The following is an 8,913-nucleotide window of genomic DNA, read 5'->3' on the forward strand; positions in this document are numbered from 1 at the left end:
GACCACATCGATGTGATATCAAAGTCAGCCAGGAAAGCTATGCTTCAAAACTAACTTCAGGCAGGAAGAGATTCAGAGTATATAACATTATCTAATGTCACTACTAGTTTTATTGTTGCTCCCTCTCTTTTCCTCTATACACCCACAGAGCCATCAAAAAGCTTTACAACATTATTCAGTAAGACAGTGACAGGAACCGAGGAGCATTGTTCTGCTGGGGAGTGTTTAAAGGGGTAAGAGAGCTGCTTCACCAATCAATTCATAAAGTCAGGAAAAAGTTCTTTGCCACTTGAACATTATTGACAATCTAAAATACCCAAAATATGTAGTTCTTGTGATACTGCAAGAGTGCAGATGGAAGAAGATGGGAAAGGGTAACAGGGAAGAAAGGACTAAAGTTTCCTGCTTTTTCTGTGAATGTAAATCCAAACATGCATTTCACCCAGGGTCCCAAATCAGCTACATAGGGCTGGCAACACTTTATATAAAGAATATCGTATGTGCATACGACAGTTGTGTCATCCTTTGTGAGGCAGCCCAGGCACTCAGAGCCACCCATCGCCGAGTCTTTATGACACTGAAGTTAAATAACAGGCTCTTCCCTGCACCCTGAAAGCCGGATGTACAGGAAAAACACAACTTATTCAGAAGTTTAATTGCTTTAAATCATTTGTGACATAGTTACAGTGATGTCAAGCATTCGGTCACTGCCCTCCAGGCAGCCGGTCGCCTCCCCGGCAGGGAGGGCAGCCCTGAGGGGCAGCCGAGGACGGCGAAGTCTCTCGGTACACGGGGCAGTGCGGTGGGGCTAGAGGGGGCTCGGGGCCCCCTAGGAGCCCCCTCAGTCCTTCAGAGTCCCCTCAGCCTCTCGGAGCCCCTTCACAACGTCCACAGCCCCTCGGAGCCCCCGCAGAAGCCCCCAAGCCGCCTTGACCCTTCAGCCGCGGCCCCTCCACACTGACTCAGCCTACGCAGCTCCCGCCCCCCTCCCAGCCCGTCCAGCGCTCTCTCGCGAGACTCGGTCGCTGTAGACGCGATGTCCTTTGGGGCACTGGCAGGGGGGAGGGCGAAGGGGGCGGGAGGTGAAGCCAGGGCTGCCTTGATTGATGGCAGTCTTCGCCAATAGACGGTGGGAGCGGCGAGGTCCCGGCCAATAGCTCCGCTCAGAGGCGAGCGGGGAGCCAATGGCGGCGTCGGTGGGCGGGGCGCGCCGCTGGCTGATTGATCCCAGCTCTGGCGTTGTTCAGTCGGAGCGAGAACATTCTAGAGGTGAGTACGGGGCAGCCATTGCCGGGTCCCGTCCGCCGCCCCCTCCTGCCTCGGCTGCGCGCCGCCGCCGCCTCTCCCTCCCCCCTTTCCCTCTTCTCCCCCCTCCTCCTCCTCCCTCTCCCTCACAGGTGCCGCCGCTAATGATGCCCCTGATTGTGTCTTGCCCGCAGATTGCCCGGCGCCGCTCTCCCTGCTGATACCGCCAGCCCCAGGACGCCGGGACCCGGAGGCTGCGGCGTCCGCCTCCGCTTCCCTCTCCGCCTGGATATAAGCGCCCCCTCGGCCCTGTTCTCCTTGCACAATCGGCTTCGTCGCAGCCCGGGGCGAGCAGCGTTGGGTTTATGTCTTTATTGGACGAAAACGGTGAGTGTTAGTACTGGGGTAGGGCGGGCGACGGCAGCGGGGTGAGGCTATGGGGAGCGGTTTGGGCTAGGCTGGGGCCTCGGCTTGTCGGTAAACGGCGGATAATGGGCAGAGGCTTTTGTGTAACGAAGTGTCCGGGACCTTGAGGAGAGGGGGGAGAGAAGCGACGGCGGGAGGGGAACAATTAAAAAAAAAAAACCAACCTAAAACCGCTAGAGCTTCACTTGCCGGGTTTTTCGTTTGTTTGTTGGTCGGTTGGTTTTTCTTTTTGGTAAGGCTTCTTTGGGGTTTGTTTTTTTTTTTTTCCCCCCTAGTTATTTATTTATTTTCGTGCCGCCGCCATGCGACGAGACAAGATGGCGGCGGCGGGGCCGCGCCTCCCGCGCTGTGGGGAGGGGGGGGGCGGTGGCGCAGCTCCCGCGCGCCGCGGGGGGGGCGCTCGGCCCCCGCCCCCGGGGGGACACTCGGGGGGCGGCCCTGGGGTGGAGGGGGGGGGGGTGTCCGTGTGATGGGCGCATGCGCGGCTGGGGGTGCTTCCCCCCCCCCCGCAATCTCTCGCAGCGCTGACTCAGTACTTTAATTGCTGCATTTATGACTCATCACGAGCGGGGCGGGGACGCGGCGCTGTGCGGCAGGGAGTGGGTCTCGCCTTCCCGCTCTTTCCTCTGTGCAAGGCGTATGGGGGGAGGTGGTGCTTGGGATGAGGTGTCCTAAGGACCAGGAGAGGGAGCTTCAGCCTGCGGCAGACAAAAGCGGTAATCTGGAAGGAGGGGAAGCGCCGCGCTCGTTCTGGGTGCTCGGTCACTGATATAGCTGCTGCCGCAAACGCGTGGTCACGCTGCGCGGTGGTTCTTTTTAGACATCCCTGGGGAAGGAAACCTCGTGTTCGAAACAGAGTCCGCGGTGTACTTTTTGCTGAGGAAGGGTAAAACTGCGTCTGTGCTAATGTAGAACACAAGGCTTATACAAGTCTTAACTGCTTCTGTGTAAAGAATTTGTAAACCTGACCAGAGGGACTCGGATCATGTTGCATCATAGATGTGCTCTTACGTGTAAATACTAAGAAGGCTACTTTAATGTGTCAGCGCTTCTGCCATTAATGATAACATGATGACGTGTCAAAGTGGCCATGCTCTGTAGTCAGGGTTGCCTGTGTAGTCAGCCAGTTGTGGCTTAAGTACTCTTAGATCTGATTATAGAGGCACATGTTAATTTAAATATGTAAATACTGCTGAAGGTAACGTTAATAATAGGATTCATCCTCCTTCCCCTTCCTCCCCCTCCCCTTCCCACAAGAAAAAAAATCATCTGGAAAAGCTGCTGCACTGCTCTGTACCTCTGCATTGCTAGGCTTTCTACAGTGAAGCAACTTCTGTCAGACTTTATCAGGCTTATTGTTAAGTCAGAACTCAACAGAAGCTGCTATGAGAATCCATAAGTGAGAGGGAGAATTACGTAATTTTCAACTCTTTTCCACTCCAATCCAAAAACTGGTAAGCCATGTAAAAACTACGTTGGGCTACAGATTGCTGCTGCTTCATCTTACTGATATTTCTCAACATCGTGATAGACTTCCGTTTGTGTGATAGGTTCATGCTATGCTGTGGAATTTGAATCTGATTTCCAGATCTTTCTCCTGATTTCCTCTGCCCTGCCACATGACCCTTATGGTGCAAGATTCATGGGTCTCCATAATAAAGAAGTGTGCCCTTCCTTACTGATCCCAGAACTCCTGCAGGAGTTAATTGTACAGAAAATAGTCTTAAGCTGTTCATTAGTTTTTGGATAGTAAGAGAGGGTGGAAAGCTTCGTAGGTGTAGTTAAGGATAAATTCCTTAGCAGTACAATCCAAGGTTGCTATTTTCAGTTCCATAGGTTGAAGAAAGTTATAGCATAAAGAACATACTTCTTTTTTTTTTTACCCTATATTTCACCCTTGCGTAGCTTTGTAGCAAGAGCGGATTGATGCGCGTTAAGCTAAAATGAATTTTTTGTTCTGTTTCTTAATACTTGCAGAGCTGTTGCGCAGCCACTGGTACCTGTATTGGGGAAACATAGCATACAAGCAAGAACCTTACAGCCTCAGTGGCGAAAATTTTTTCATGTCAGAGACCGAGAACTCTTGCAGTCGTTTATGTCATCCCGTCTTCTCCAGACAGAAGATACCAAAAAACTGCAATCAAAGATCTCTTCATCTTATTGATAAAGCTACTAATAAGGCAAAATGTCTGTCAACGTCAACCGCAGTGTTTCAGATCAGTTCTATCGCTACAAAATGCCCCGTCTGATTGCCAAGGTAACTTCCTAAGCATTAGTGGGAAGCACTCCACTTGGTCTCCCAAGAGGAGAAAGGTGTGAGAATATGATAATACTTGGCCACTCAAAAGTCGGGGACAGTGTCTGCTTATTTCTGTCCAGACTAAGGAGCTGCAGTTCTCAGCAGAATTCTGGTGTAGTTAAATGGGAAATACAGACTGGGTTTGACTGTTGCAGTCACTTGACTTGGAATACTATTTGTTTTCTTTAGGTGGAGGGCAAAGGAAATGGAATAAAGACGGTTATAGTCAACATGGTTGACGTTGCAAAGGCGCTTAATCGGCCTCCAACGTGTAAGTAGTGTGGAGTGACACAGCATTTTTAATGCTTTTGTGTTTGAAGTGGTAGTGTTAATAGCTAATAAAGCATTAATACCATTCTTTAAAGATTGGTAGGAAAGAAATGTGATTATCTGAGGATGAAATAATGAACAGAAAGAAGCAATAGTGTATTTACTGGCTGTTTAAAAATCAGTTTGAAGATACAAGGGAAGTGGTGTTTCCTGCGCTTTCTCTACAGATCCTACCAAATTTTTTGGTTGTGAGCTGGGAGCACAGACCCAGTTTGATGTTAAGAATGACCGTTACATTGTCAATGGATCTCATGAGGCGAATAAGCTGCAAGACATGTTGGATGGATTCATTAAAAAATTTGTTCTCTGTCCTGAGTGTGAGAATCCTGAAACTGATCTGGTGAGTGCTCTCTTGTCTGTATTAATGGTGACACTATGGAAACACTTCATTACGTGTTTGTGCAAGTGGTGCAAAGTTTAAAGCTGACTTGAATATGAAAAAAAAAACCCAGTACGCATGCTTACACTCTTTGGGAAAGTTTTAAATCTATAACAGTTAAAAACTGCTGAGCTAAATTGCTATTACTTAACTTCCTCTGCGTTAATCCTGTGGAGATGATAATGTAAAAGTAAGGTTTAGGCTTTAATGCATAATTGTTTTGTAAATGAAATGTTAACTGAAGATTGTTCTCTCTTGCAGCATGTCAATCCTAAGAAACAAACTATAGGTAACTCTTGCAAAGCCTGTGGCTATCGAGGCATGCTTGACACAAACCATAAACTCTGCACGTTCATTCTCAAAAACCCACCTGGTAAGTGCCTTTCCTTACTTGCTGAGAGTAAAGAGAACTTGTGTATGAGTGCTGTTAATGAAAAAGAAAAATAATTAGCTCACAGCTAGTGTAAAAAGGCTCCAGCCTACTCCTAGAGTATGTTTGGGGATCAGGATGGAGGAGCTGTGCTCTGTCTTTTTCCTCATCATGCTGTGTCCTCCCAGGTAGAACTATTTGTGAAGAGCTGGATTTACCCGTGCAGGACAGCTTAGGAGGAGGAAAGGTAGTTAGCAGTAGCTCCTGGCAGTTCCTTAAAATCAGTGTGAAGTAAAAGAGTAGGAAGTAAAAAGGGTAATGTTCTGTGCAAGCAACACTCTGTAGTAAGCATCTAGTTGCCTGCTGCAATTTAAGCTTGCAAGAATAGAAAAGTCTAACCTATTCCAGGGGTCTCTGCTTTGTGAGGTCACCTGTTATATAGACTTGGACAATGTTGGTGAGAAATAAGACCGTGACTGGAACCAGGAGTTTCCCTGCCAGATGTACATCTGCCCTGAGTGTATTTGGGGATTGGTACTACACATAACTTGCTGCTAATGAAAGCATCCAGACCCACATAGGGATTTGGCAGAGGTGCAGGGATTTTGTAGCCTGCTCTAGTTCATAGAACAAACATTAAAATTCACTTGCAGAAAGTGGTGACACTGGTACAGGAAAGAAAGAAAAGGAGAAGAAGAACAGAAAAGGCAAGGACAAAGAGAATGGTTCTGTGTCCAGCAATGAGACACTTCCACCCCCACCACCAGAGGAGATTACTCCTCCACAGGTTGTGGTAAGTAGAAGGGAAAGTGGGGAGATAAGGGTGTGGTGTCTTGTTCTGATTTAAAACTTAAAAATCACTGGCATTCCCTGCTGGTCAACATTGCACCAAAAGCTCTTACTGTCTCCAAAACTTATATGTTGGAATATATATAGAGAGGTAAAAGTGCACTTGAAGTAACCTTACAGAGGGTTATAAACTAATGTCTAGCTTCTAGTTTCCATTACTTCTTTCCTGTTTTCTGTGGTCTTTGACTTGCAAATTGTACTGTAAACCTTTCTTTAGGTTTGTAAAAATGCTCTCAAGTTGGTATCATTTCTACCCTTGCCTATTACTAAACCTGCAGTAACACTGAATCTCTTGGTTTGCTTTTGTGTTTTAGGAGGAGGAGGATGATGATGACTGGGGTGAGGACACAACAGAAGAAGCCCAGAGGCGTAGAATGGATGAAATCAGTGACCATGCAAAGAACCTCACGCTTAGTGAAGACTTGGAAAGAACCGTGGAGGAGAGAGTCAACATACTGTTTGATTTTGTGAAGGTGACTATTCTCTGGTTGTTTGCTTTAGTGGTATAAAGTGTCTGTAAGGAAACTAAAAGCAACATCTCTAAGCTTGTATCAAAACACTGTTTCTGCCAGCAGTGGGAAGGGAAGGGTGCAAAGAGTGTTGGTGCAGACCTCAAGTGGCATTAAAGTGTTTCTCTCTGTACTCGTTTCCCTGTAGAAAAAGAAGGAAGAAGGTGTCATTGATACTTCAGACAAAGACATTGTAGCAGAAGCAGAGAGACTGGATGTGAAGGCCATGGGCCCGCTAGTTCTCACTGAAGTCCTTTTTGATGAAAAGATTCGTGAACAAATAAGAAAATACAGACGTCACTTCCTTCGTGTAAGCAATTCCTTCTTCTGCACTCACTGTTCTGAGTGTTTTATAGCAATAGCTTGGTATTGTGAGGAAGAAGACTTACTGTAGCGTTTTGCTTTTAAACTGCTCCTTACCTAGGGAGAACTGCTGGGAGGGATAGTATGAACTGCTGTACACCTTGTAATTCAAGGTTCAAAGAATTCAAAAAGCTAATTGAATCCCTTTTGCATTTATCACAACTCTAGTTCTGCCACAACAACAAGAAAGCCCAGAGGTACCTTCTCCATGGCTTTGAGTGTGTGGTAGCCATGCATCAGTCTCAGCTTATTTCGAAAATACCACATATTTTGAAGGAAATGTATGATGCAGATCTTCTGGAAGAAGAAGTCATCCTTAGCTGGGCAGAAAAGGTAAAGGGTAGTGTTTTATGTACGTGAATGTAGTCTGTTGCATCTGGCTTCTGTGTTCTGGTGTGTTAGCTTGTGCTAAGAGAAACCTTTCCAAAAACGGGCTGTTCAAGGCAGTGGGTGAGTTTGGAGGTCCAGGTTGGGTTCTTGCTGTGTTTGGGTATGGTCTGGTGTAAACTCTTCAGTGTTCAACCAAAGTCTGTGTCTTTCAGGCCTCAAAGAAATACGTTTCAAAGGAGCTTGCCAAAGAAATCCGTGTCAAAGCAGAACCATTTATTAAATGGCTAAAGGAAGCTGAAGAAGAATCTTCCGGTAATGAAGAAGAGGATGAAGATGAAAATATAGAGGTAGGAAAGGCTAGTTCATTGTCAGCTCCAAGGCTGCACTGTTCCTGCATGTTTAAGTCTTGTAACCTTTTCCTGGTGCAATTTGAAATAGCTTCCTTGGTTTATTACTGTGCCCGTTGGGAACTGGAAGAACACTCCATTCCTAGGGCTTGGTCAGAGCGTTCTTGCTACACTACACTAAGTGTAAGAGCATTTGGATAGCCCAAGACTGTCACTCTGGAATGGTACAGTCTCTTGCACAGTAGCAGCTCACATAGTAGTAGAAGGTTGACGGGAGGTATCATGCAAAAACCTGCATGTTCTAAATGAGTTAGTGGGGGGATGTTTGTTAAAGCAGCTGATGAAAGAATAACTGACCATTTTCCTCACAGTTTAGGCCTAGATAAAGTCTGTTAGTTACACTCCAGGTGGCTGTGGCTGGAACAAGTTTTGCATGTGGGTGATTTGGTTATTCTCCTGCCAGTACTGTACACTTCTCTTCTTGGGTATGAGATCCTGCTTCCTGCAGATGCACATGCACAGCTCTGCCTTACAAAGCAGCATGTTAAGTGGGTCATGGCCATGGACAGGAGGGTGGTTGGTGGGTAGGTGTTACAGTTAGTCCAGTGCTTAGTGTCAGTCGGTGCTGTAGTAAAAGCAAGTGTCTTGTCTTCACAGGTGGTGTACTCTTCAACTGCCAGTGTACCTAAAGTTGAAACTGTGAAGCCTGCAAACAATAAAGATGACGATATTGATATTGATGCCATTTAAAGTGATGCAACATAGCTTCCAGCATAGTAATGCAAACTTCTCTGCGTTTTCTGCCAGAAGTGTGATTTGTATGTGCACAAACTGAAATGGCTTAACATCCTGCTACTCTTTGTACTCTAAAATGTATCTTTTTACTGTGACTGGTCTTGTGTAACTAAGCCTAATACCAAGGAGTCAGCACGTCAGTGAACTGATCTAGTTTGCAACTGGCATGTTCTATTTTGTTTTTCTAACTTGTGTTGGACACATACTTGGAGCACATTTATACAGTTGTGGAAATAAAGGATTTGGTTTTGGTCAATCTTCATTTGTGACTCAACCCGCTTATTGCTTTTCCAAGTAAGTATTTACACAGCTCATTGAAATCTGCGAAGTTGAAGACGCAGCGACACTCTTGAATGAGACAGGAAAAAAAAGCCTTAGCCTGGAGGCTGTTCCAGCACTGGAGATTTGAAACCTAGGCAAGAAGCAGGTGTTGAGTAATCTACAGTGTGTGGCTGCCAGCTTCTTAAAACAGAAGTCAGCTGTCTGCATTCTGATCCTTGCCTGCTTTTTCCTTAAAAAATATTTCCACTGGTGTTCACTGCAGAAGTTAGGTTTTGGTTTGGTAGGGTTTTTTCCTTCCCTGGCGTTTTCAACAGCTCCAACTGCAGGACTAGAGCTGTGGAGCTGGTACTGCTGTAGTTGGTGTCGAGGTCACTGCAGCAGACATGTCC

At 46.4% G+C, this 8,913-nt stretch overlaps 1 protein-coding gene and 1 non-coding gene across 4 annotated transcripts; both read left to right on the plus strand.

Annotated features, from left to right (window-relative positions):
* The first annotated feature begins 1,073 nt into the window (after positions 1-1,073).
* On the plus strand, positions 1,074-8,504 carry EIF5 (eukaryotic translation initiation factor 5). 3 transcript variants are annotated; one of them, XM_064659249.1, is made up of 13 exons: positions 1,136-1,269; positions 1,440-1,632; positions 2,929-3,125; positions 3,649-3,928; positions 4,160-4,241; positions 4,468-4,640; positions 4,941-5,052; positions 5,703-5,842; positions 6,213-6,371; positions 6,556-6,717; positions 6,939-7,103; positions 7,313-7,447; positions 8,105-8,504. In XM_064659249.1, exons 4-13 carry the CDS (start codon positions 3,857-3,859, stop codon positions 8,195-8,197), a joined length of 1,293 nt encoding a protein of 430 aa, XP_064515319.1. In that variant the 5' UTR covers positions 1,136-1,269; positions 1,440-1,632; positions 2,929-3,125; positions 3,649-3,856; the 3' UTR covers positions 8,198-8,504. The 3 variants fall into 3 exon arrangements, with proteins under 3 accessions (XP_064515318.1, XP_064515319.1, XP_064515317.1); XM_064659248.1 differs by lacking the exon at positions 2,929-3,125 and having other exon boundaries at positions 1,074-1,269; XM_064659247.1 differs by lacking the exons at positions 1,136-1,269; positions 2,929-3,125 and having other exon boundaries at positions 1,377-1,632.
* LOC135416824 (small nucleolar RNA SNORA28) lies at positions 5,379-5,502 on the plus strand. Its single transcript, XR_010431761.1, has one exon. It is a non-coding gene; the product is annotated as a small nucleolar RNA SNORA28 (small nucleolar RNA).
* Positions 8,505-8,913: the final 409 nt, after the last annotated feature.

This window comes from Pseudopipra pipra, chromosome 6, assembly GCF_036250125.1.
Source record: "Pseudopipra pipra isolate bDixPip1 chromosome 6, bDixPip1.hap1, whole genome shotgun sequence".
NCBI classification, from domain to species: domain Eukaryota; kingdom Metazoa; phylum Chordata; class Aves; order Passeriformes; family Pipridae; genus Pseudopipra; species Pseudopipra pipra.